At 39.8% G+C, this 26,940-nt stretch overlaps 3 protein-coding genes across 19 annotated transcripts in view; 1 reads left to right on the forward strand and 2 right to left on the reverse strand.

The window, feature by feature from the left end:
* The window catches only part of KANSL1L (KAT8 regulatory NSL complex subunit 1 like), a 134,315-nt gene extending 130,391 nt beyond the window's left edge, over window positions 1-3,924 (forward strand). For all 8 annotated transcript variants that reach the window (XM_053905308.1, XM_019446134.2, XM_019446137.2 and 5 more), the window contains 2 exons: window positions 1,250-1,418; window positions 2,318-3,924. In XM_053905308.1, the coding sequence (XP_053761283.1) occupies window positions 1,250-1,418; window positions 2,318-2,548 (400 nt within the window). In that variant the 3' untranslated portion in view covers window positions 2,549-3,924. The remainder of the gene's footprint in view (window positions 1-1,249; window positions 1,419-2,317) is intronic.
* Window positions 2,219-22,236, reverse strand: RPE (ribulose-5-phosphate-3-epimerase). 10 transcript variants are annotated; one of them, XR_002079046.2, is made up of 10 exons: window positions 22,113-22,236; window positions 21,079-21,599; window positions 20,377-20,408; window positions 14,249-14,328; window positions 9,445-9,584; window positions 8,700-8,834; window positions 7,915-8,001; window positions 5,421-5,709; window positions 4,241-4,320; window positions 2,219-2,374 (listed from the first exon to the last, which is right to left on the reverse strand). XR_002079046.2 is itself a non-coding variant. In XM_019446142.2 (8 exons), exons 2-8 carry the CDS (start codon window positions 21,187-21,189, stop codon window positions 5,587-5,589), a joined length of 696 nt encoding a protein of 231 aa, XP_019301687.1. In that variant the 5' UTR covers window positions 21,190-21,599; window positions 22,113-22,236; the 3' UTR covers window positions 3,772-5,586. The 10 variants fall into 10 exon arrangements, 6 of the variants coding, with proteins under 6 accessions (XP_019301687.1, XP_019301685.1, XP_019301688.1 ...); XR_002079045.2 differs by having other exon boundaries at window positions 4,241-4,323; XR_002079044.2 differs by lacking the exon at window positions 2,219-2,374 and having other exon boundaries at window positions 3,772-4,320.
* A 256-nt stretch (window positions 22,237-22,492) lies between these two features.
* Window positions 22,493-26,940, reverse strand: part of UNC80 (unc-80 homolog, NALCN channel complex subunit) — a 225,344-nt gene continuing 220,896 nt past the window's right edge. The window contains 1 exon segment of the mRNA XM_053905349.1: window positions 22,493-26,412. Within this exon segment, the coding sequence (XP_053761324.1) occupies window positions 26,146-26,412 (267 nt within the window). The 3' untranslated portion in view covers window positions 22,493-26,145.

A 26,940-nucleotide genomic window follows, 5' to 3' on the forward strand; every position in this document is an offset into this window, starting at 1 on the left:
ATGTCTCCCTTTCTCTCTGCCCTTCCCCTGCTCGTATTCTGCCTCTCTCTCTCAAAATAAGTAAACATTTGAAAAATTAAAAGACAAAAAGCACCTGGTCTAAAATACTTTGAATATGATTTTTGGGGAGGGAGGATTAAATCCTGAGAACATAATTAGTAATTATATATTTGAGAAAGTCCACGGTATTTTATATTTACATTTCACTGTGTTTTAATACAGCCGAAACTCAGAAAGGAAGATCATGAAGTCTGGGTAGTCACTATATTTAGTGTGGGGGCACCTCTCATTTACTTAGTACAGTTGACCCTCAAACACAGGTTTGAACTTTGTGGTCTGAACTATGTGGGCCCACTTACACACAGATTTTTAATAGCACAGTACTATAAATGTATTTTCTCTTCCTTACGATTTTAATAAATTTCATTTTTCTAGCTTACTTTACTGTAAGAATACAGTATATAATACATATACAAAATGTGTGAATTGACTGGTTTATATTACTGGTAAGGTTTCCTGGTCAACAGTCAGCTATTAATAGTTAAGTTTTGAGGGAGTCAAAAGTTATATGTGAATTTTTGAATGCACAAAGTGGTTGGTGCTCCCAACTCCTGTGTTCATCAAGGGTCAGCTGTACTTTTATTTAAGTAATCGCTACACCCAATGTGGGGCTCGAACTCACAACCCCGAGATCAAGAGTTACATGCTCTACTAAGCCAGCCAGGTGCCCCTCAACTGTATTTTGAAAACACATTTCTCTCTTTAGGTCTGAAAATACCCAGATTTCTTGTAGATCCTTATTCCAAGAGTTATCTTAACACACATATAAGACTCAATTGTCTTCTTTCTCCACATTCCAGAGATATAATTTTCTAGAAGTACAGCGGAAAATGTGAATCGAGTCTTACATGGATGACATTATAATAGTCTTAGAATACTCTGGGAACTCTGAAAGACTGTAAGGGTCAAGTAACTGTCCTTTCTTATTTAAAAATAAGACAACAAAAACTCCCTCCTTGAAAACCCGAAACCCACTGTTATAATTTGGCAGTTTCATAAAATAGTATTCATAACATACTGTTTAAGTCTTTGAGAAAGCATCAGGAAGATTGACAGATGAATTTTTAGAAATCTTTTGGGCAGAACTGTTTAAAGAAAAGCTACCAAGTTAAATGGACTTAGGGGTCGTTCATAAAACGTTAAGACCTCAAGAAATAGTAATTAAATATTTTCTTGATTTTCTTGCTAGAGCTTACAGTAGAAACGTTGAAGGACAGGACTTGCTCTTGAAAGAATACCCTAACGGCCTTGGTGGTGGTCAGCACTGTGCTGCCGAGAGTCCTGCCGAGCCTTCTCCGCAGAGCCAGGATCTGGGCACACGGGGCTCACCTTCCTTAAATCAAAGTCAAGAACTCAAGGTAAGTATGAGATGATATACATGACCTGTGACACCTCTTTTTCAATGCCTTTTACCCTTTTGAAAACCTGTTTGTAGAAACCTGCTGGTTGCCAATTAACAAATTCAGCATAACAATCCACTGTTAATTGCTGGGTACAAATCAGAGGATATGTATGCCAACTTTCTAGTTCTGTCACTGATCATACACACCTTATCTTTTTGTAGAACATGTCAGTACCTAACTCCACCTACTCACTTATCTGTTAGGAAATGGGGATTCTATCCAAGTTTCATGACGACACCAATCTGATTAGAGAGAACAGCACCTGGCACACAGCAAATGTCAGCTAGTTCTCTTCCCTTCATAACAGATTTTTACCTGTCTCCCCGTGGATCCAGTTCTTACCTCCCAGGGAATGATTTCTAACACACCATCTATAAATTTTTGCACTGTTCTTCATAAGTAGGTGTTGAAAAAGAACTGTATCTAGAACACAGAGCAGAAACTATAAAAATTAATAGGCAAGTCGTAGAAAGCTCAGGGAAGGAAAAGTCAGTAGGTGTCTGTGATAGTTATGGGATGAAAACGGAGACACTCAAGTAGATCAAACACCTTTAAAGGGGCTTTTCCCAAAGCGCTCCTGTGCTGATAAGGAAGACCCGTGCCTTATAGCGGCGTTTCCTCTTTGTGGGAGGGTGAAGTGAAAGGATAGTTCCCAAAGGTCTCTAAACAATTGCCAGTATGTTCCACTGGAGTTGCTAGATCTTTAGGCCCAAATGAAAATGTGTACATTGACGTGCTGAAGGACCAAACAATAATTACACAATTGACATTTAAGGATTATTGGATACATTGGATACATGAACTTTAAACAAATTAGTTGAAACTTAACTGAAAAGGTTTTCGCTTTCTTTCAGTCTTTGTGGTGGGAACGACGGACTTTTCCGCTGAAGGATGAAGACACAGAAGCCTTACTATGTCAAGATGAAAAAAAGGATCATAGTGAAAGTTCAGGCCCCGTTTTCCGTGGAGAAGTCTTCTGTACTAGTGCACCAGAAAACGGTCACCATCCAAAAAGGCAGACGGATGAAATGGAAGAAGGCAAACCTTTTGGTCTAGGACTTACTCATGTTAAAAAAAACAGGTGACAGGGAAAGGTTAAAAAAGTATGTAACTGAATGGAAAGCAGGAGGAAAAAATAAGCCCTGTTCTCCATCCCCCACCCCCTCAGCCACAATCCCAGAGTAAGAGCATGTACTGCATGTATTAATCTTTTATGCTGTTTTAAAACAGGCAAGGTAGGTCTCTTTTTCCTTGAACCACAGGAATAACTAGCTTTTCACCTACAGACAAGTGCTAGTCGTTTGTGTTTATGATGCAAATCACAAGCACCAGAAAATTAACTGCTGCAAGCTGATGTTAAATCGTATTACTGGGTAAATAATTTTTAAAAGACTTCATACCCACACATACATATGTACACACACAGAAACACCTGTGCATCAATGATCGCTCTTTTTCCTATACATTTCTATGTAATTTCTATGGTAATTCATTAAAGTTGCCTCAAATATATGCCTTTGTATATGGGAATATACAAATATGTGTGTATAGAGTATATATACATACATGTACACACACGTAGTTTTAAAAAACACTGGCAGTGACCACTCCACTTGAAATGCATGGATGAATTATCCCATGGAATGTAAGCTGCACTGTAAAGCACAGGTTCCCAGTGATTATGGAGATTTTAAACATGTTTAACCAATAGAAGTTATATGTGGAAATTTCTATACCAGATAACACAATATGCCTTTATTTGAAATCACTGTTATCTGTTGGACTAAATTCAGATCATCTTCTATTCACTCCTAACGGATTAAGACAAGCAAAGCAGAGTTAAATACTGGTCTAATTTTAAAACTTGAGTTTTATCTATCCTATGTATCTCATGAAGAGAAGACCCCAAGTGAAAATGAGCAACAAATAGGAAAGTAAAAAATGTTGTATTTCTAGTTAATTTGGTCATTCCTTACCATTAGCTTACTCTATCCAATCTATTCTCATGTGTATGCTAGAGTGAGAAATTTTTTTAAAGGATAGTGCTTCAGTACTGAATACAGGAGTATACATTAACGAAACTTCTTGAAGCTATTACATAATTTTTTCTATATAAAAGTTGAGGACAATTTATGAATCGCTTTCTCTCATGTAAAAAAAAAGGTTATTCAAGTTATAGTCCCCATATAACTGACAATCCTGGCCACCTGGCCTAGTCTGGGGGACTGACACCAAGTTTTTGTTAGGGATGGGGAATTCTACTAGTCCCTTTAAAGAAGGAAAAAAATTCAAATTCAAAACTGACAAATTTTTGCTTGCAGTTTTACTGTACATTTATTTTTAAAAAAGAAAACAAAAGCCAGACAAACCCAAGTTGTCTAGGCAAATAAGCTCAAATCTTTTTGTCATGTCTGACATTATAATCTTCTATGTAAGTTTTTTAATTAAAGTTATTTCTATATGCCTCGTGTTGTCTGATTTGATTAAACGGCACCTGTTCATGGCACAAACCTTTCCTAAGTCAAAAACAAATTTTTACACTGTAGTATAGGAAAAAAACAAGCAAGCTCTATTCTATGCAGAAGTGTTAATGTTCTTATTTTTCAAACTTTTTATTTCTCAAAACTCATAGTAGCCTAAAGTTTAGGTCCTGTTATTTCTTGCCATATATCAAGACTATTTGCAAGTGGCAGATACATATTTGTTGTCAAAGTATAATTTGGGACACAACTTTAAATATTTATGGATTAACTCTACCTTATCATCTTTTAGCCTACCTGGTCTTTGTTGGATTAATATAATATATATCCTTGGGGTCAAAATCCATAACGTCCAGAATATCCTCAGCCATCTGGTTCTGCTACCGAGTAAAATTAGACAAGGTTAAATAAACGAGGCTACCTTTGCCTAATCTACCTCCCAAGGGCTCCATTTGTAAAAAGAGTAAAACCAGAAATCCTCTGCCCTACTGGATTCTTTCCATAGTACCAGCCTGTTCCTGAGCTTTTCTCTCTTTCTTTTTTAAATGGGGACAAAAATACCTGTCCCATCACTCAGAAGAGTGATTTGTGGTTTTAATGAAATTATATCAAAGTACTTTAAAGGCTATAAAACATAAACTTCTGTAATGATAGCTACTTTGTATTGAGCATCCTCAATTCTATCCTACAATTCTGGGACTAGTAGTGGAAGCTTTACGTATAGCATAGTATCTCTTTTAGTGCCCAACACAACACCGTATGGTAACTGTAATTACATTCAGTGTATAAATCAGTTAACAGATACTCAAAGAGGCTGGTTGATCTGATTTACTAAGTCAAACCACTGGAAAGGAGAAGAATCCAGATTCAACTCAATATCACTTCCAAGCAGAGGCTTTCCTTTCCTTTCTGCTCAGAGCTAGCACATTATTTCATGTCCTTAAGAATGGTGGGGAGGATTACGAAAAGGTGGGGATCACTGTGTAACCTGCCCCTCCAGCAAAGCTAACAAGGAAAAACGCCCTGATAAAATCTATATTTGTATAATTTTTTAAAAATCTATACTTGTATTTTAGACCACCTGAAATCCCTGGGCTTCATACACTGTTTTTGCAGTTTTTATGTATCAAATATAAGGTACAAAATAAAAAACAGATGTTTAAGAAGCAAATTACTTCCATTCTACTCATATTGTCTCTCATACACACACACAAATCAAAAATGACATGAAACAGGAAAAACATAAGGACTTCCTTTGCTTTGGAAAAACAACCAAGAAACGAGATTTAAAATGCAGAAAAAAATATTTTTTCATAGTAGCTAGGATGCCTTCAGTAGGCATTAAGACACATTTCTGTTTATAACCCTATTAATACAGCCATATTTTTAGTCTTATAAAAATCAAGTCTCCCAGTAAAAATGGTATTTTACCACACTAATCTTTAAATTCCATCACTAAAAATGGAGACCTACACACCAATTTCTAACCTCTTGGAACATTCTGCAGGATAGATTTTAGTCACTGGAATGAACAGCCGCTCAGAGAAACAGCCCTGCTTCAACTGTGGTATGTTTTGGTAGTCGATATTCTTGTTTTCCAGGAGAAAGATTTCATGAGCATAAACACTGGACTCCTCACGGTTTCATCGATCAAGAGAACGTTTCTGAGCAGCTTCTGAGCAAACATTTCTTAACAGGTTGATCACAGATCTGGGGTCATCACTCCTCATAATGGCACTGCCAGACACAATCATGTTAGCTCCTGCCTGGAAGAAGTAAACACTCAGGTTATCCTTCAAAGGAAGATGCAGAGAAGCTTAAAACAATTTCTGGACTAGAGTTTCTACCCTTGCATTCGTCAGTGCTTTAAATGCACGAAAGCTACCTTGAGATGAACAGACTTCAAACAGTCTAGTTCCATGAATAAATAAAATGCTTAACAAATGAAAACATAAAATGATTTTTAAATGTATTTACGAAATCACTGGCTTTTTAATAACCACCTTTAAATAAACGACATTGAATCTTTGCTAATATTTAAAAAAAGATGTAAAAATCTTTTAATCCTCAACTTTATTAAAGTTTTTCTAAAATATGCCAGTGCCCCTAAGGCTACTAAAAAACAAATTATCTTTTAATCTTTGGACTCTGTAGTTGACCCTTGAACAATGCAGGGGTTACGGGTACCAACCCCATGTGCAGTCAAAAATCTGTGAGTAACTTTTTGACTCGCTCAAAATTTAACTACTAAAACCCTTCTATTGACTGGAAGCCATACCAATAACATAAACAGTTGATTCACACATATTTGGTACATGTATTACATACTGTATTCTTACAATAAAGTTAGAGAAGAGTGTTAAGAAAAGCAGAAGGAATTGGGGTTCCTGGGTGGCTCAGTCGGGTAAGCATCCGACTTCAGCTCCGATCAGGATCTCACAGTTTGTGAGTTTGAGCCCCATGTCGGACTCTGTGCTGACAGCTCAGAGCCTGGAGCCCGCTTCAGATTCTGTGTCTCCCCATCTCTCTGCCCCTACCCCGCTCGCACTCTGTCTCTCTCTCAAAAATAAACATAAAAAAAAAAAAAAAAAAAAAAGACAAGAAAAGTGTAAGAAAAATACAATTACATTAGTATAACAACAACAACAAAATCCACATAAAAATGGACCCAGGTAGTTTAAACCCACGTTGTTCAAGGGTCAACTGTGAAGGAATTGATAGACCATTATTGCTGAAGTGTGAAACTATAAAATACAGCAACATTAAATAATTTCTCCTTTTGACGTCAGAAAGAATGAAGCACTTTTTCATGTATTACTTCACTGCATTCCAGAAAGGCTTTGAAGGGCTTAAAAAAGATATTCAATATACTTTTAAATGTGGAAACAAAGAAATCAAAGAGAAAAAGCAAGTAAGGGAAGTCCAAATTTAGCTCTGCACTCCCAGGATTTGACTTGAGGGAAACCCAATCTGTCACGTGATCCACTTCCGGAACAAAGTGGCAGGAGGCTACTGGGAGAGGCAGCAGAAGGGAGGAAAATTCCTCCCAGGAGACACCGTCACTCTGTGATACAGTGTACATCTCCAAAAACATTCCTTCCAAAAAAGTAAAAAAAAATTATTTTTGTAGGGTTACAGCCTAACATGGTTTTAATGTAAGCAGGAAAAACGCCCAAAGGCACAGCACAGTTCAGTAACAAGAAATCCACAAGGAGTCAAAGGACATATGTTCACTAATCACCCGGTCAGCTCCTCTTGCAGAAGTATCTCACGGCCACGGCTTTTGACAAGTATCAAGCAGAAGAGTGTGGCATTTATACAAAAAACTTAAAGTGCAGATCAGACCATGTTGCTTAAATAAAAACAGGCCACATAAACTTCAATGACCTGCAGTGTTACAGGAAGGCTGGTGCCCTCTTGGGAAGCTCAGGGCTTCATTAACTCAGCTCAGCTGGCTACTTGGGAAGACTCATCCCCCCCTCATGTAGAGGAGGACCACAGCTACCCAGAAATCAGACCAAAATTTACATCAGAAATGGCTCCAGTCAGTTTTTACAAGGGACAAACCAGTAACTAATACACCTAAGCTATACAAAATCACAATCTTTTCACTTTATAAGCAGGTAGAGATTTTCTTTCCCTATTTTGGAAAAATGTCTTACTCCAAGGCCTAGAACTTAATGATCTCCCAAAGGCTGGCATTCAGCATGTTCTTTTTTAAAAAATAACTTCCTTCAGCATTAATGAGATAACTGAGACTTACTTTTTAATGATTATGTGATTTGAGAATATTCACTTACTGCTCTTCTCATTGTTCTACATTTGAACAAAAAAAATACCTTTCCCAGAAAGAAAGGCAATTTAGGAAACACAGGAAATCTGTTTGGCGCACAAGACAATGTCCTAGACATTAAATTTGATAGGAAACTGGCCTGTGACCAGTTCAGCTGTGGCCTGAAGAGCAATCTCACCTCTGCACATTTATGGATAGTGTCAGGACCTACTCCACCATCGACCTCTATGTCCAAGGACGGGAACTGGGTCCTCAACCAATGAACCTAGATATACACGAAGAAATAAGTGATTCCTAAGGTGGATATTTCCTAAGGGGAAAAACAACCAAATAAAAAATCAAATAGCCAAATACTAGCCACTAAAACAGGATTCCAAGTGTCTCACACAATAACTTTATTTTTCTTTCTTTATTTTAAGTAGTCTCTATATCCAACATGGGGCTCAAACTCACAACTCAGAGACCACGAGTTGCATGCTCTTCCAACTGAGACGGCCAGGTGCCCACCACACAGTTAACTTTCTACTAATACAAATTATGATCAGGGATACCTTCCTTTTTAATATACTGAAACAAATTCAGCTTCATAAAAGCAAGGCTTATTCTTCTGGGGGAATGGCACTGAACTTGTCATGGCTTTGCAGAGAATACACTTCATGCAAACAAGACAAAGAAAAAACCCTCAATGTTCAATGAAAAGAGATCTCCCAAGAGATCGAAAGGCTACAGGGATAATGCCTTTGACAGAAAATTTCAAGATTAAGATGTGATATTTTTCCTGATTTCCACGCTAAATCTCATACAGCATTTATCACACCGTACTCCAGCTATCTGCAGGCATCCCCCCCCCCCCCCCACCATCTTCAGAACAGGACATGGCTAAATACACAAGTGGCTCAATGCAGGCTTACCGAATGTGCACACACTATAAAAGCCTCACCCCAAAACCAAATATTTCTTTACCTTTGGCATCATATCTTCCATGAATTTCTGCCCTCCAAACCCAGGTTCCACTGTCATAACCAAGGCCATATCTATCTGATTCGCCCATGGTGCCAAATACTCAACTGTAGTTCCTGGTTTGATGGCAAGGCCAACCTATAACAGAGACAAATTTGCTACATCACATTAATAATTATTTCCACATTATATTAATATGGCATGTCAGACCCAGTAGAAATATCTATTGTTTAAAAATTCATTTTTAATATTTATTTATTTTAGAGAGAGAGCGCTAGCAGGGGAGAGGCAGAGAGAGGCAGACATAGAATCCAAAGCAGGCTCCAGGCTCTGAGCTGTCAGCACAGAGTGCAACACGGGGCCTGAACCCCCGAACCATGAGCACATGACCCAAGGCAAAGTCAGATGCTTGACCGACTGAGCCACCCAGGCACCCCTAGAAATATCTATTCTTAAAGAGTAGAATATACACAGAAATGGAATGCATAAGTTATTCAAACTATTTTTTAAAAGAGTCAACAAGGCTACCCAAATGTAAATCTTCCTAAAAGGCAGTACTTTTCAGAAAACATTAGGGGAACATAGAAATCCTGTCTAACAGACAACTTATAGTTCAACTCTGATTTCTCAGCTGAAAAACAACTGCTCAAGTCTGGTCTTCTCTGCCTATCACTTCCTGTCTTCTAATGAAACGTCCACACCAAGAGTGAAGAGTATTAAAACGTTATGGTCACTGTTGGCCCCTCACCTTCATCCCATTCTCCCGAATGTCTTTTATCAAAGCCCCAGGGTTCTCAGTAGCCTCAAGATGAAAGGTATATTGATTGGCTCCTGCTACAGCCATTGGTTTTACCCACTGTTCCGGCCTGGACACCATCATGTGCATATCTAGAAAGAAAAGACACATCTCCTGAATACTACTGAAAGGAAGATACCTGCCCCATATTGGGGAGGCCACCCTGCAGTTTTGGCTGTTTTGGATATAAACTACTTGGCATTAAAAGAATTCTTAAATAATGACACTGCTGTATTGCTAGCTTCCTTTTAACTTGAAGATAAGGTTTTAGTTAAACTCATTTCTCAAAAAACCACAGTTTTCCACAAAAGGCATATGATGGTATATATGAAAAGGACTAGAATTCAGGAAACCTAGGTCCAGGAAATGCTAGTCTAAAAAAAACTCTCAACAGTCCTATTATCTATGCAGATTTCATTCCTCATTTATAAGAAAGCTAAATAAAGTGATTCTATAATATCTTATGGAGCACTTACTGCATCATTAAGAATTCTAGGCCCCAGGGACAGAGCATAAAAAACAGATAAAAATCTCTGCTGTTATGGGGATTACATTCTTAGTGGGGGGTGGGGACAGACCATAAAGAAACTAAGTTAATACAATACACACTGGGTTGGTAGCTTGGCCAGCGTGGCTGGGCGGGAGGATCACAGGGGCACGGGATGAGGGGCCACAGCCTGGAGCTCTGCAGGCCACTGGGTTTTATTCTGAACGAGACTGGGGGGGGGCGGGGGGAGCACTGTGGGATTCTGAGCAGAGAGGTGACAAGATCTAAGCTGGAAAGCCACGGTAGTCACCCAGGAAGAAACGACGTTGGCAGTGATTGAAACTGGCAAGCAGTGGCAGGATTCTGGGTCTGCTCTGCAGCTATGGCAGCGGGAGCTGCTGCAGGCCAATGTGCAGGGGGAGGGGAGCCCGAAAACTGCACCACGGGGGACGGGTCTCGAGGGAAGGACATGGTAACTGCAGGTCTGACACACATCCTAACTGTAAAGCTCAGATCACAGGGATCCGTTAGGGAGAGTGGGGGTGGCCTTCTTAAGGTTCTTGACTTGAAACATTAGACCATTTAACAAGAAGAGGGCGGCTTAAAAGTGGTTAAATCAAGAAATATTGCTGTCAAGAAGGAAACAGTAAATACTCCTAGGTCAGATAGATATGCTAAGAAGAGTTTTGAGTTTGTCTGTTTTTTGCTAGAGGAAGCATACCTCTGATACAGCTGAGCTACATTAAAGAAAAAATGTCTAGAATTCTAGACTCAACTAAGACCATAAAATGCCAATAAGGCTTTGAAAAATATCAGGAAAAGGGAATACTGCTTGACAAAGCCGAGATTAAAGTTTGTATTTCTAAACTAACAAAAGTGACAAAAATAGAACATATGTTAATAGGTAAAACATTGTTTTTAATTTTTTTTTTTTTAACGTTTATTTATTTTTGAGACAGAGAGAGACAGAGCATGAATGGGGGAGGGTCACAGAGAGAGGGAGACACAGAATCTGAAACAGGCTCCAGGCTCTGAGCTGTCAGCACAGAGCCCGACGCGGGGCTCGAACTCACAGACCGCGAGATCGTGACCTGAGCCGAAGTCGGATGCTTAACCGACCGAGCCACCCAGGTGCCCCAAAACATTGTTTTTAAAAGACAAACTCTGTCTGGTGTTTCTTATTTCCTCTGTGTTGTAAGTAAGGAAAAAATCAATCTGCTTTAAAATATCTACTCATTCCTTTCGTTAACAGACTGCTATGCCAGTCCACCTCCAGCATGCGGTCACCACTGGGAACCCTCAACGGAGAGTGTTCAGGGAGCGACCAGTTCAGTGAGTCATCTGCCTGTAGGTAACATACTGAGGTCACAGTTCTCGGATGTTCCAACATCAGCCTCCGCTTACACTGTTAAAAATTACTGAGGACCTCCAAAACGATGTTGATGTGAACTGTATTTAACACTGTTTAAAATGTTTTAGAAATTCAAACTAAGCAATTTTTAACTGTCTACTGAACTCATTTAAAAATAATAATAATAAATCTATCACATGTTAGTTTAAGAGTGACCTTATTTTGTACTTTTGCAAGTCATTAATGTCTGGCTTAACAGAAGACCTCCATATTCTCACATGTGCTCTGCATTCAGTCTGTTGGAACGTGTCGTTTTATATGAAGGGAAAAAAGTACACAGAAAAGGGAGGGGTACATTGACAGCCTTTTTAGACCAGTGTGGATATTCTTCTATTTCTACCCCAGAACTCAGCAAGTGGGACTTTAATTAAAGGTTAGCTGCAATGTGGAATCTGTAAACTCTACCAATGAACTTTTTGAGCTTTGTTAACTAAAAGCCACTGGCCTGTCCTAGTACACTTTGAATGGATCTCTGCAGTACTGGTTTGCTGCATTACATAGGACTTCCAAAGAGTGACACGTTTTATTATTTGCTATCAGAAATTACGCAACACCACAGATTTTATCACAACAGCTGTAAACAGGAGAAAGCTAATAAGCTCACAGAAGCAGATACAACTTCTTCAAAATTCAAATTTTCATTTGCAAGCTCTAATTTTATCAGTGGAAACAATAATTAATGAGGTATCTTCCTTGAAATGACAGGCTAACTTAGTTAACTTTCAAGAAAATGTCAGTAAAATACTGAACTCTGATAACCATAGTTCATCTATCAGTTTATCATTCCAGTGAAGATAAGTGTTCGTGAAAAAGGCAGCCAGTTCAGTTCACAACTCAGTGGCGCAAGTGCGTTTTCCTTGAGAAGGCCATCATCACGCAGTATACTGCAGAAGTACTTGATGTGTACTTCCTGCTTTGGCACACAAAACATGAAAAGAAATGCACCCAACCATCAGATTTACTGTAGTTAATAATTTGTACTGACCTTCAACGATATGTACCATGAATACATGGTGGTGAAGAATAATTTAACAACTACTTGGATAGTTCAATAGCATTGCTTTGATTCGGGCTAAGGAACCAACAGACAAACTCACCATTGCTTTTGTACCATCCATACAAATAATGACAAATAACGCTGTAATATGAAAATAGTCATCACCTCATGTTCCACCCGCAAGAGATTCCTGGGGTCTTCAGACCACACGTGAAAACCGCAGATTTAGATGAGAGCAAAGAAAACAAAAACAAAACACAAAACACCCAAAACCAAAGCACAAAAATAACAGCTTTTTCCCTATCACTTGATTGCTTACTGGTTATTTCCACTCAATACTGAGACTGAACAGTTCAGAACTGTACCAGTTATGCATGCAACTTGTGAAATACTTCTTAGAATGTACACATGAATTATCCAACAACCAAGATCCAGGAATCAAACAAAAAAAAACCACATGTCTTAATATAAAAAGCAAAAGTCACAAAACCCAAACATTAAAGCATTTGGAGTCCGTTCATCTTTACTGTAGACCCACTTCTAGACAGACTGATTAGTAGCAAGTTTATTAGCAAATAAACTAAAAACAGAAAGAAAGAGCAGACTGTGTGTGGTTGTAGCAGTAGGATTGATACGAGAGGCACAAATGTAGGAGACACAAATAGCAATGAGAAGTGATGCGAGGAATCCAAGTAAAAGAAAAAAAAAGAAAAAAAAAAACAACTTCTTTTAAATTCATACAAAGCCAGATGCAGAGGACTCTGTGGCCACAGCACGGTGGGGGCAAACATGGCTACTTATTTCATTCACCTGATATTCATAAGAACAAATTTATTTTGGAAAATTCATTTTCTAAAATGTAATAAAAAAGTCCAGATCATCAGAGGATTACATTCCATTATTCGAAAATTTCAAAGTGGTGAACAAGCTGCTGGAACATGGTTCCCCTCATGCCACATAAATTACGTGATAACGCACCCTTTCTTATGTGCAAAGTAGATGGATCCTATGAAGAAGCTCTGACCGAGAGAACTTCCTACAACGAGGGCAATGTTCCAGAATGGCACTGTACAACAGTCACTAGACTCATGTGGCTACTGAGAGCTTGCAATATGGTTGGTTAATGCCACTGAGAAGCTTCATCTTTCATTTTATTAACCTGAACTAACTTTAAATAGCTACATGTTGGTAGGGACAACCACATGGGACAGCACAACTAGAATTCTTCTCAAAATCGGCCCACAATATGCCAATAAAAAATACCTAAGTTTTACTAAATTCCAAGGTACTTAAGAACATTATTTATAAAAATTTGTTCAACTTCTTACGTACGAGACATTTGTCAGCTTCAAGCCGTTGCTAACTTAGCTTAAAAGAGCAGTAACAACATGTGGACTGAATTCACGTTCACGAGAATTAACAATTACACTAAACCCCAATCTTGTGTTTATGCTTAGCTCTACGAAAACCACAGTAAAACAAAGTGGATTAAATCCCTCCTGTAAAGGACAAAAGTAATCTGACTGAAGGAAGTTTGAAAAAGAAAATACGGAAGGTGGTCTGATAACTGGATAAAGGTTAATTTAGGATGGGGTGCTTAGAAAGGCTTCTCCCTGAGGAAATGCCAGTAATTCAGGGCCAAAAGATAAAGCAGAGCCAGCCAAGTGAACAGTTTTCTAGGCAAAGAGATCAGCTAAAGTGCCAAGGCCCTGAAGCAAGAAAGAGTTTGGCTTATTACAAGCAGCCAGTGAAGACCCAGCACAGGGTGGGGGTTGGGGGTTCCAGATGAAATTGGAGGTTGAGAGATCAATCATCTACTTGAGCAACACATCCAGCGTCAGACAGCGTAACACCCACTTACCAAAGAAAGGGTCCTGGCCTAGCTGCTTTCGGAGGCTTTCTACCACAGGGTGCCCAAAGGTGATGTTGGGAACAAAATGCCTATAAGACAAACAAAATCTTACTCTGAAAATGTTTTCAATTCAATTTCTGTATTGTTCTCAAAAGCACTCTGATAGGGGTAAATGGGACCATCTGTGATTGCAGTATTTTTCCATGTAGTATTTAACATCATCAGTATTAAAAAATACTAAAAATATCTCAGTAATTTCAATTTTACAAAGCAGTATTTCCCTGATATTTCAACAAAATCAGACAGTGTCACAAGATTTAACTCCATCGTTTGTAATCTAACAGGTAAAAATGGAAAGACAACCAAATCCAAACTCCAAAAGTTTTATGACTTGCCCAAGTCACACACTAGTTAGGAAGTTCTGGCCTCTGACATGGGTCTCTCAAATCCTAGTCTGTCATGGGCTGCCTGTGGCCACTTCTAATCCACTTCATTCAGTGGGCACTAAATCAGTTTAACCACCCATTACTGAGGGTTTCCAGCATGCCAGGTGTTGTACTTCATCTTCTCATCAGCCTTATGAAGTAGATGCTGTTATAGCCCCATCTGAAGAACACAGGAAAAATAACTTCCTTAAGTCACCCTGTTAATAATTTGCAGAGGCAGGATTCAGAGTAAGTCTTCCTGACATCTGACCCCAAAGTACTTCATGCCACTGACCTACTCGCTTGTCCTTCTGTTCTATCACTAGCTCATTTCAATATGTAACAAAACCCCCTCTATGCAAGTACCATGATATGGGAGTTCCTGCTTACCCTAGAAAAGTTTATAATCTCATTGGCGAGAAATGGCTAACACCCAACGGAATCCCTGGCCCTGCTGTTGTATTTGTTGGGGAGAGCCGACTCCCTTGACCTCCAGGTGGCCCGTGCAGCTGGTTCTCCCCAAAGGCCTGTGAATTTCAGTGATGTGTGTCACTGCAGGGCCAGGAGCTTAAGCGGTATTCCTTTTTTGCCCTCACTTCACCGTTTTGCCAATAGAGAAGCCATTAAGGGCTGGCAGAGTCACAGGATGGAAGGAGACGACGTCCCTGAAATTCTTCATGGAAGGACATTCAAGCTGAACTGTTACGTGAATAACTGAACTTTATAACATTAAGTCACTGAACTCGGGGCTTTGTTGGTTAAAGGTAGTAGATATTACCCTGTATGAGGATAGCAAGAAAAGGTAAAGCCACAAGTGGGCCAAATGAGGCAAGCAGTATGGCACTTTAAAAGAAGGGAAGATCACGAGATTTAGAGAACAAAGAATTTGTAAAGATGGGAAAAGAAATGAAGCAAAGGCAAAAATAAGCAACTTATGTTCAAAGTGGGGGAGAGGTGGTGCTCTTCAGCTTGGTGAGGGTGAAAAGAACAGGAGGCAGAATATGTCACATCAAGGGTATCAAATGCCTGGCTCAGTGTTTGGACTCTATCCTGCTGTAAATATGAAGTGAGGTTTTAAAGCAAAAAACAAGCAGGCCCATTTGGTAGAGAGTGTCACTCTTGATCTCGAAGTTGTGAGTTCAAGGCCCATAGCAGACATTACTTAAAAAAAAAAAAAAAAAAAAAAAAAAAAATCACAAAGCAATGAGAAAATAAAAAATAAAGTGGAAATAAAGTGGGAAGACAGCCTGGGCAAGGAACAATGAGAATGGAAAGGACGACAGATAACGCGTGACAGGACTTGTGAACTCATTAGATGTGAGGAGCTCAAAAGAGAAAAACCATGGTTAAGACCTTAAGCTTAGATGGCAGACCAATGAATGCTAATAAAAAAATTAAAACTTACACAGACCAGGCACCATTCTAAACACGTTCCATATACTAACTCATTAAAACCTCACAACTCTATGCTGCAGGTACTCCTATAATCCATATATTACAGACAAGGAAGAGCGCCTCAAGGTCACACAGCCCGTGAAGTGCCACAAGCAGGCATTAAACACCGGCAACTTGGCTCCAAAGTCCAGGCTCTTACCTATTACGCTCATCTGTCCCTCCACTGATAACGACAAAAAAACAAAGTCCAGGGGAGGTGAGACGAGTCAGGATTCAGGACACATCTGAGAGGGACCAGGTAAGGTGGACAGGTACGGACACTGGCAAACACTTTGGTCCTTGAAGGTAGGGTTTCTAGTATCTAGAAATCATTCCACCGTTTCGCTTCAGAGCAATGACTGCCAGGGGCATGGGTAAGATGCTCGTTACGTTCACCTGGAACTCAGAGGCGAGGGTCAGATAAGCAGACAGGGAGGCTTACTGGGTATCATACAGCTCTGGAATGAAAATCTGGATTTTGTTCACTGTTCTTTTAATTTGCTGCATGGCCTTAGAGTACTTTTGTTGCTCAACCTTAGGTTGCCTTTATAATTAAAACAGACATAAGAAACACATACCTCTTGAGAAAACAGGAGAACAGAATAAATATACTTTTTACTTCACTGGGAAACAGAAGCATATCATGTAACACTACTGACTCCCCCAGCTGCATGACTAATTGTACTACAGTGCTCTAGGCTCACCACGAACACTAGAAGAACAGAAAGGTACTGATACCCTGACAAGAAACCAAAGGTTTATGGTTAAGCTGAAACAGAAAAAGGCAACAAACCCAAGCATGAAGTGAAGGGGTCCTAAATTTGCCAGGCAACAGTAACCTTGGGACCACGTGTCACAAAAGGACTTACAGGCTCTATGCCAACCCTATGACACTAAAGAAGACCTGGGAATCTGAATTCTCAACAAATGCCCTGGGAGGTCTTTATGTTTATTTTGAAAGAGAGAGAGAGAGAGAGACAGAGAGAGAGAGAGAGAGCAAGAGTGCATGCACACAGGGGAAGGACAGAGAGAAGGAGAAAGAGAATCCTAAGCAGGAGGTTCCACGCTGTCAGGGCACAGCCAGACGCGGGGCTCAGTACCACAAACCAAGAGATCATGACCTGAGCCGAAACCAACATTCAGATGCTTAACTGACTGAGCCACCCAGGCACGCCAATGCCTTGGGAGTTCTTATCAGACCAGCTGGGAAAATACATTATTTCACTCTAAGAGAAATTTCATCAAAGCAGTCGGCTTCACCATTGTATTACTCTTTTTCTTTGTCCTATTAAAGGTACTTTCTGCAGTCTGCAAAAAATAAAATACAGTAAAAAAGTATCCCTTTTCCCCAGAGACTTAGTGAGATTAAGCTATAATTGTTTACAACACAGGTATATAATTATTTTACCTCTCATCATCTTCTCTCATCAACCTGAAGCTCTGTTTCCAATTGTCATACAATCAATTTCAGAGAGATAAAACCTTTACCAGATCTTCCAAGATAAAGATGGTAAACGGAGGATTAAAGTTGGCTAAAATGGAGCAAGACTGTTGGGGTGCCTGGGTGGCTCAGTCAGTTGGGCATCCGACTTCTGCTCAGGTCATGATCTCGCGGTTCATGGGTTCAAGCCCCACGTCAGGCTATGTGCTGACAGCTCAGAGCCTGCAGCCTGTGTTAGATTCTGTGTCTCCCTCTCTGTGTGTCCGTCCCCTGATGGCACTCTGTCTCTTTCTGGCTCTCAAAAATAAATAAAAGCATTAAAATTAAAAAAAAAAATTAAATGGAGCAAGTCTGTAACGAGAAAACATTCCCTGTGAATCAGAAAACACAATCTCATGTTTCCAAGGGCTGGCAAAAAACACAGAGGAGCAATATAGGGCAGATGGAGACAGAAGACAATTGAAGAACATCTAGCCTGGTTAATAGTGGTGGCTGCCATTCAGCTCCAGCCCATTGTGGCCTCATGAGGCTGTGGAACAAGCGTTAGCAAATCTTTGGATGTTTTTCAAAAGTCAGCAATCTAGTACTCATGTGAAATCTCCCCAGTTTTAAATCCTGGTAACTAATTTAGAAATTGCATATTTGCGGGGCGCCTGGGTGGCTCAGTTGGTTATGCGGCTGACTTCGGCTCAGGTCATGATCTCGCAGTCCATGAGTTTGAGTCCCACGTCAGGCCCTGTGCTGACAGCTCAGAGCCTGGAGCCTGTTTCAGATTCTGTGTCTCCCTCTCACTCTCTGCCCCTCCCCCGTTCATGCCCTGTTTCTGTCTCAAAAATAAACGTTAGAAACAGACTTTAAAAAAAAAAATTGCATATTTACTCTGTTCCTACACTTAGGACTAACAGCACATTTCTGATCACTGTCCTGTCACGGCAGGTTTATATGCTTTCCAATGTTCTTTTCCAGCGAATTCATTTGTCCTTTTTTTTCAAATATCCAACCATAATAGTGCACCACCCCCCACAGTATTCCCAAAACTCGTTCCTGACCTTCAAGATGAAGACATTGTTTTAATCAGGAGAGAAATCGGGGACCTTAGGGGAAAAGGGGAAACAACAGGTGCATCCAAACTAGAATACTAGAGATTTTTAAAGAGACCAGGAAAAGGAACAGCATAGAGGCAGTACCTGAAGAGAAGGTAAGTTGAGGCTGGCCCCCACTTTCACACACCTGGCCTAGGAAACAATGCGGCTCAGCTAGCTTTGCCTCTTCTGGTGGGACATCAGGAAGAGGTTGAAACTCCCTAAATGTTTCCTCCTTTACAAAAGCGGATCAAAATACCTCTGAGCTCAAAACGTTGTGAAGATTAAAAGAGAAAGGTTTTAAAATGGTGTTTGGAGAATTTAATTTTGTCAAACCAAGATGTTACTTGGCAAAGGGGGAAAGGAGCCAATAAAAAACAAATATGTGTATCTTAATAAGCTCAGGGTCTGCCACTGGGCTGGGGGGGGGGACAATGTGTTTCATCAGACATCCCTCTCTTTATGACAGAGCCAATCATTCATTCAACCAATTATAACTAAGCCTGTCACTGTGCTTCACCTGCAGAGAATTCAGAGGTGAGCCAAAGACACCCTACTTTCAGGGAGCTTACAGTACAGCAGGAGAGATGGGAAAATAGATAACAAAAGTAATTGTATAAATTACTAGTTATTCTTTGTGGACAGAGAATGTCTTAATCCTTCCTGATAAGCCCAGAACCCACAGAAGACATTTAACTTCTGAGACCACACAAGCTGTTGCAGCCTTCTAATCCTGGCTCCACCATTTCCTAACTAGAAGACCTCAGACAGGTGACTTAACCCCTTTGTGTCCATTTCCCCACTGTCAAATGCTGGTGACAACAACAGCACCAACCTCATAAGGTTATGTGAGTTAATTCACAAAGAACGTTGAAAACACTTACATGCTCAAAAATATTAGCTACTACTGTTATCATTAATATTCCTCATTTGTGCACTGAAAAAATTATCTTCTCCATTCAGTTACTCAAATATGGCCCAAGACTTACTTAAAACACCAAATTGCTTTCTGTGTTAAACAGACTACACACGTACACATGTAGCCTGTTCTATCCTGAGGTAGGCGTCTCAGACACAAAATCTGTATCCCAGACATGAAAATGTACCTACCCATCTTTGAGGTACACCCTCCAGTTACCTGTGAAAGTTCAGAGCTTTCCAAAAATTATGTACGTGTACATAACTATGAATATGAATTATGTATATAACACAATAAAAATCAAGCTTTCGTGCGAGGTAATACTTACCAATCTTACACACTTAACCTAGAATGCTTAGTACTCTAAAGTAAAGACTTTGCCATCATCAGTTGGGATACTTACTGACAGCTGAGTCGGATATAAAAGAGAAACAACAGATTTAACCAGACAGAACAGAGGAAGACAAAACTCTTATAACAGGAGTGACATTAAAAAGAACAGGAAGTAACTGATCATCTTTTGTAAATAAAACAAATTTGCAAATTTGCACGAGGCCACACAGAAATTTTACCTGTTTAAATTTATTTTTTGACCCGGAACCCAAAGTAATGGCTGTTACTGCTTTAAGGCCAGTTATCAGCAGGGCTCAAGGAACTACTTGGCAAACCCAAGAAAATACAATTTGCAACTCTGTCACAATGTTGTGTAATCCTGAAAGTCCTACTGTCTTCTCAAGGTTAGACTCTGCATTTTACAGCCAACTTACACTAGCATCATACTGACTCTGAACAATATCGATTATGTGCTATAACTACAGTGCTTAAAAATTACTTACAAAAAAACTGACCTCCCTGAAGAGCAGGGTGCCTGAAGAGAAAATAAACAGGAAAATCAAAATTCGAACAATGACACAACACCTAATAATTATTGAGAACTTACTATACGCCAGGCACTGTATGCTTTACATGTTGGCTCATTTCATCTTCCAAAATTGCCTAAGCGGTAGGTTCTATTGTTACTCCCATTTTTCACATAATGAAACTGAAGCTCAATGAGGTTAAGTGGCTTGTCCCAGGTGATCCATCAAATGGCAGAACTCGGGTAATCTCACTACAGGTACCAAGCTCTTAATCGTTACACAAGTCTGTCTCCCCAGCTTTGCCACTAACTAGCTATATGAGCTTGGGCAAGTCATGCCTATCCCCTTGGGCCTCAGTTTCTCTAACTGAAAATGAGAGACGCGTCCAAGAGATTTAAAATTGCGTCCAGGTCCTAGTGCTTGGGCCACACGTTACGTGGGGGGAGGGGAGGAAGTGGGGTTTGGGACGCGGTCGCAGCCCAGGCTGCCGCCTCAGGTTCGCTCCATCCAGGGCCTCCAGGACTCCCACCTCAAGTCCCCTTTTCAGCACCGCGTTCAGAGTGCGGCGCTCCGCGGTACAGGGACGCCGTGCACCCAAAAGGCACTCAATAAAGGTGCGCCGAGCCCGCCCCGCGCGGCAACCCTGACCCGAGCCCCGCGGAGTTACCCGTCCATTACATCCAGGTGCAAATAATCGGCCCCAGAGTCCAGCATCCGGAGGCACTCAGCCCCTAAATTGGCCAAATCGCTGTTAAGGATGGACGGGCCAATCTTGCAGCCAGACGCCATGGTGCTGGTTCCCAAGAGCAAGTTACCCACGAGTCCTCCGGTAAGACGAAAGTGTCGCCCCGATTGGCTGCGCAGTTTTAGTCCCTTCCCGATAGCGTCTTCCGTACTCCACCGGAAGCAGCTGCCCGCAGGGAGGAAGTCCCTCCTCCCCTCGGGGGAGGGGCTGTCTGCCCGAGCGCTTAGAGGTGGGGCCTCTCGCCTGCAGGCCCTTGCCTCTTTCCTTCCGTTTTCTTTCTTGAAATAGATTTTAGGTCTCCCAGCCCTCGCCGAACTCGAAGAGTTTCTAAATCTTTTTTTGCTTTACATCCCCCGGGTTCTTTTCTTCTCGGCTCTTGCCCTCACTTCACTTTTTGCTTCTCCATTGTTTCCACCTGTGCTGCTGTCCTCTCCTCTCCAGCGCTTGTGCTTGCCTGTAAAACAACAGAACAAATAAATCCTTTCTTCTCATAGCTTTCTCCTTGAATTCTTCTTAGGAGCTGAAGGAGTCACATTTAGGGCGGAATCGTCGCTCTTCTAGGTACTAACTGGGTAACCCGGTGGTCACTTCTCCCAGTCTCCGTTTTCTCATCTGTTAGGACCCCTACCCAGCGTTTAGGGTTGTTGTGAGGATCAGATAGGTGAATCCAGGTAATGGGTTCAGCGCGAGACCTCGGGTGCCCAGTACAAAATGGTGGTGATTATTGTTATTACCACTCCCCTTCTTGGCTTCTGGCCCTCATCCTTATTCATTTTTCTTTTGTTTTTCCTTTTTATGGAGGTTCGTTGACAAATTGTAATACATTTATTTACTGTTCGGACCCAATCTGGAAGAGAGTAGGCATGTCTTTTCCTCTGCCAAATGTGTCTAAGGTCATTGGGTCAGGAAAAGGGGGCGGGGGAGAATCCCGTGAGGGGGGGAAAAAAAGGATTTAGCAAGAGCATACCTTAGATGGTAGGGAATGGGCACTTTGTAATTGATTGAAAGTGGTAACTCGGACCCCGTGGTGGTCCTGGCCATGTTTAGAGGGCAACCAGTTCCTTCACATTCCTTTTGGGAAATCTGGTCATTCCATCAGGTCATAATCGGGGCAGAGAAATCAAACCTGGGTACCTGTTTCCCAATATATCCATTCTGCTTTAGTTTGAAAGATAGGGGTGGAAAGCTTAAGCAAAACGGAGCTCATCTGGGGTTGGAGGGAAGAACTGGAGACTGGGGGTTGAGAAGAGACATCAAAGCACTCCCGAGGGTTCCAAAATGAAAACTTCTGAATGAGTTAACCTATTCCCTATGTTGAAAATGAGAAATGAAACTTGATCAGGCATCTTAAATGTTTTTAGCTTTATTTTATTATATGTGCATATTCAAACACAGAGGTCTTAATATCTTTCATAAATATCTTTCATAAACGTTTCAATATTCATATGCATTTTTTCCATGCTCTTTGGTCATTCAGTATTCATCACAGACTTCATAGTCATCTAAGGGAAGTTGGCTGTGTAATCAATCTTTTGTTTTTACCTATAAAATGGCTAATAAAGGATTTTCATCCTGTAGTCACAGTGACTGTTGAAAAATATCATGGAGGTACATTGATCTGTAATGCTAAATGATCCTGAAATAATAGAAGTAAATTTGTCTTAAGCTTTTCCAAATACATTCTGCCCTTGTTTTTATTGTCCTGAGTGTCAAACCAAACTTTGTTTCTGAAATGCTGCAGTTGAGACCCACTAAAGTAAGCAAGGAAGTGGGACTTTCTACTCACTGCCAAGACAAGGCCATGGAATTGAAGTGTGAGGTCACAGGGCAACAGCATGACTCAGTGTGATAGCAGCAAATTCCAGAGGCTTAATAAAGTATCCTGTATAACTTGAGGAAGGGTATTTAGTTTGCATTTTGGACTGTAACTCCACTTATGACCCTTTTTTTCCCTCTTGGTCCCTATATACACCCTATTCTCATCTTATATCGTCTTACAGCTAGGCTGCAGAGTGAAGAATGTTCTTCATTGACTAAAGGGACAGGTACTAAAGAAGGGAGATGTCACCCTGCCTAATGTTCTCTTGCAGGCTTGAAATAGCAAGCCAGTTGTTCCCAGCCTAGCCAACAAGCCCTAACCAGACCCCCTCTCCCCAAACACCACATCATTTTTTTCTCCACCATTGTCCTGCCCATTCATGCCTTTTGCCACTATGGTTCTCAGTGACTTGTCCCAATGCACTCAGTAACTCAGTTTCCTTTTTGGAAAAACCAAATAACTTATCTAATAGAATTATAAAAAACAGCAAATACTGAAAAATGAAAGTAACATGTTTTGCTATAGAAAATGCTGTATCCAGGATTTGAACTGCTTTAATTGAATCTGAGTGGTATAAATCTACACCCACTGTCATGGATGATACATTTTTATTCCAAGGTCTTTCCAAAGTTAATTTCAGAAGAAGCAACCTCTTGGTTTAGTCCAGTGTTTTACACATGGGAAGTAGGTGCCTGTTTTGATTTTCCTTTAAACAAGATAAATATCATTAAGCATCGTAGCTTAAGAAATAATCTAGTATTACCAATCTGTATTTACCATATATAATAATTTTTAGTCATATACTCACTAATGTTTTGAACATTACAAAAACGTGTTATCTTGAACTTTTTTCTGATCTTCCCCAACTGTTTTTTTTTTAAATAGTTATTCTTTCAAACTCCAGGTAACAGTACTCCTGAGAATACATCTTGTGACAATCTTATGCACATACATATAAATACTTTATCAATTACACAGAAACATTCAACACATTACATTCAACACATTTAAGGGCACCTTAAATGGAACAGATGCACACATCTGCAAAACCTCAGCAGTCCCAGTCTGAAAACATTCCCACTCCGTAAGGCCCGGTTTCTCAGAGTGGAGGCTTTTTTGCAAGGTACAACAATACTTAGCTTATTAAAAAGTTTCCAACAGACTTCCGTACCACTAGAATGAAGGAGTCGGGCTGAAACGCAGACATGCCAGTATAATCGTGTTCAAAACAGCCCAATACTTTTTAAATATATATAAAGGTATTTAGAATTCTTGTCATTTTTTCAAGTCTTTTTTGACTCCTTTACTTTTTAAATATTTGATACGATTATACATAGAGAATTTGAATCGAGAACCAAAAAGCTGGAACAAAGTGCACACATATAGAGACTCATACAGCCCAGACACTTGTAATTACCAAACGTAAGGCCTCTAACACTAATTGAGCAGCATAATTTTTAACAGGCAAAATATATCAGCTTAGAAAGAATCATAAAGCCACCTTATACATATATTTCTGCACTCGAGAATTAATTCAGCATCAAGTAAATGATCTGAAAATTTTGTAAAATTTTGAAGAGGCCGTTTACCACCTCTGTTTTCTGAAGTTTTAGATGTGAAAGTTTTCATTTTGTCCATTATCTTTAACCCACAGGTGTCTTTCATTCTCTTAGGAAATGGGACACAAAACCCCAAATAATATTTGAAAGTATAAATCACAACATAAGCAATGCCTATTTAATAAGGAATTTTAACAACAAAAAATAATCCTCCTTTGTGATTTGGGTGAGTTTAGCAGGTCTCTCTATAAACATACTTTTCATAGCCAACGTAGTTAAAAGTTTAAGCATACAGAATGTATTTTCGATTCACTGCCATGTAATCAAAATCTATAACTTCAGTTGGAGGACTAGAAGATGCACACACACACGTGTGTGCATACACGCACCAATTTACATACATATATGAGTTTTTATATGCTTAGTAGTTATGTAACAGTTTTCTAATGTAAACTGTTAAAATTTTGAAATTCAGTTTTGAACTATATGATGCCAAGCCCTACTGCAGGATCAGTAACACACTGGATATGGCCTCACAAGTTTTCTAAGTTTTATGCTCTTCTTGAAGTAACTGAACTTCAGGTTAAAGTACACAAACCGACTGTGCCTATGAAGAGATTGCTCACTTTATCATTTCTCCTCATAAACATAGATGTCTAAAGGATCATAAGAATATGGTTAACACTGAGAAAAAGTTATTTTACCAAACCAATTCTAACAACAATAACCTCAATATCTAAAAATATACCCTCGAGGGCAGGCACAGGATACTGGAATCACATTTCCCAATATCTCCTCATCTTGGCATTGATGTGGTAATGGCTAGAAGTAGGAATACCATACATTTCCAGCTAGAATATTTACATTTAGTTTTCATTATAGTATAGGCTGTTTAGGTTCTTAATTCAAAATTGTGTGGTAATTTTTAGAATATTTTCTCTCTAACATGATTATGAAATGGAACGATCTTAGGGCATTAGCATTTTGATTTACAACATGCAAGGTAAATGACGGTTGAAAAATAAATATTGAAAAATCCACAGCTTTAAAAATAGTATTTTCTTTTTGTAAATGGCTGTATTGTTGGTCAAAGCAAAAGTGGCTGCAGGCTTATTTATTATTTAGTCTCCTCAAACTAATATTTTCCTTACTTATTATTTTTATGTAAATTGCTATGCATACAGCCACCTGATTTAATATTTTTGAAACTATAAAAATAAACATTTGCATGAGATGTATAATGTGAGTAATCTCAAAAATTGCATTCTCTTTTTAGAACATATTATTTGTTAATATTCCTAGGTAAGCAGCTCCATAATAGTATATATTTTTAACTGCTCAAGGCTTTTTGAATCATAAACAATGTGCAGTGAAATGGCTCTTTCCTCTTATTCTTCCCTGGTTTTTATGGTCTTCACACAACCAAATTATCTTAGCCATTGATTTTTTAAAGGTGTTTATGAAACAATGTGCGCATTAGCAGCAAAATCTACTGAGATTTGTGTCACCCGTTGGATGTAAAGTGCTGTGTCTTCATCTTTTCTGAGCAAAAGTAGTCACCTTTGAGCAAAGCGATCCCTCCCACATCTCGTCTACACCTGCCACTCTTACAAGATCCAGAATTAAACATGAGACTCATCTAGGTCTACATCAGTCTCCCCCAGCTCAGTGGGCGTAAAAGTGAACTGGCTGGACAGCAGGGGGTTCTCCATGCCATTTTCCTCACTGATGTGAAGGACGGTGTCTCCGTGCTGTAGGAGGATGGATGTCTCAAGGCCTGTGAATTCATCAGGGTCTGAGAGTTGCGTAGAGAGGGGGCTGTGTGCTGTAGCACCTTGCACTTCTGTGTCCTCCTTCTTTTCTCCTTCTTCAGCGGGGAGGGTCTCACTCTGTGACCAAAAAGATCATAACATCATGGAAAGGTAGGATAGGTGCCAGGGAAGAGCATCAAAAATATTGTTGTCTATCTGAAACCGGATAAGAAATCACACGGCCAGTCCCCAGTTGTAGCATTTGCCATATGTGAGCTCCTCTATGGGCCCTTTCAACTTTGTAAGCCTCTGTTTTCTAATCTGTAGCATGAGCGGGTTTTTTTGTTTTGTTTTGTTTTGCCCTCTTACCTTGTTTGTAGACTGTGAGGTAATAGGATGGGATGGTGTTACAATGCTTTTTAATTGTTAACAACTATACAATGTATGTAGTGACATTGCCCCTTCTTTAAATACCACTGGGAAGAACATGGGGACCTATAGGAATTCACTTATAAAACATTGGAAGAAGAAAAAAAAATTAAAACCACAAGAAAAATATCAAAACAATGAGGAAAAAGGTCAGAATAGGAAGTTCCTCTCATCTCATAGGATACAGAAGGCTCTCTTTTTTAAGGCTTCTAAACTGGTAACTTTATTTTCCTTTTA

Source organism: Panthera pardus, unplaced genomic scaffold (genome assembly GCF_024362965.1).
Source record: "Panthera pardus isolate Hobbes unplaced genomic scaffold, ASM2436296v1 HiC_scaffold_10, whole genome shotgun sequence".
Classification (NCBI taxonomy): Eukaryota; Metazoa; Chordata; class Mammalia; order Carnivora; family Felidae; genus Panthera; species Panthera pardus.

Excerpts from the sequence above, each read along its gene's own strand:
- RPE (XM_019446140.2), bottom strand. The coding sequence starts at position 21,189 with ATGGCGTCTGGCTGCAAGATTGGCCCGTCCATCCTTAACAGCGATTTG. Across the intron at positions 14,329-20,376 it reads TCAGGGAGGTCAGTTTTTTT|GCATTTTGTTCCCAACATCA; the intron begins GTAAGTAATTTT and ends TTTGTCTTATAG. Across the intron at positions 5,710-7,914 it reads CTATCCATAAATGTGCAGAG|GCAGGAGCTAACATGATTGT; the intron begins GTGAGATTGCTC and ends TACTTCTTCCAG.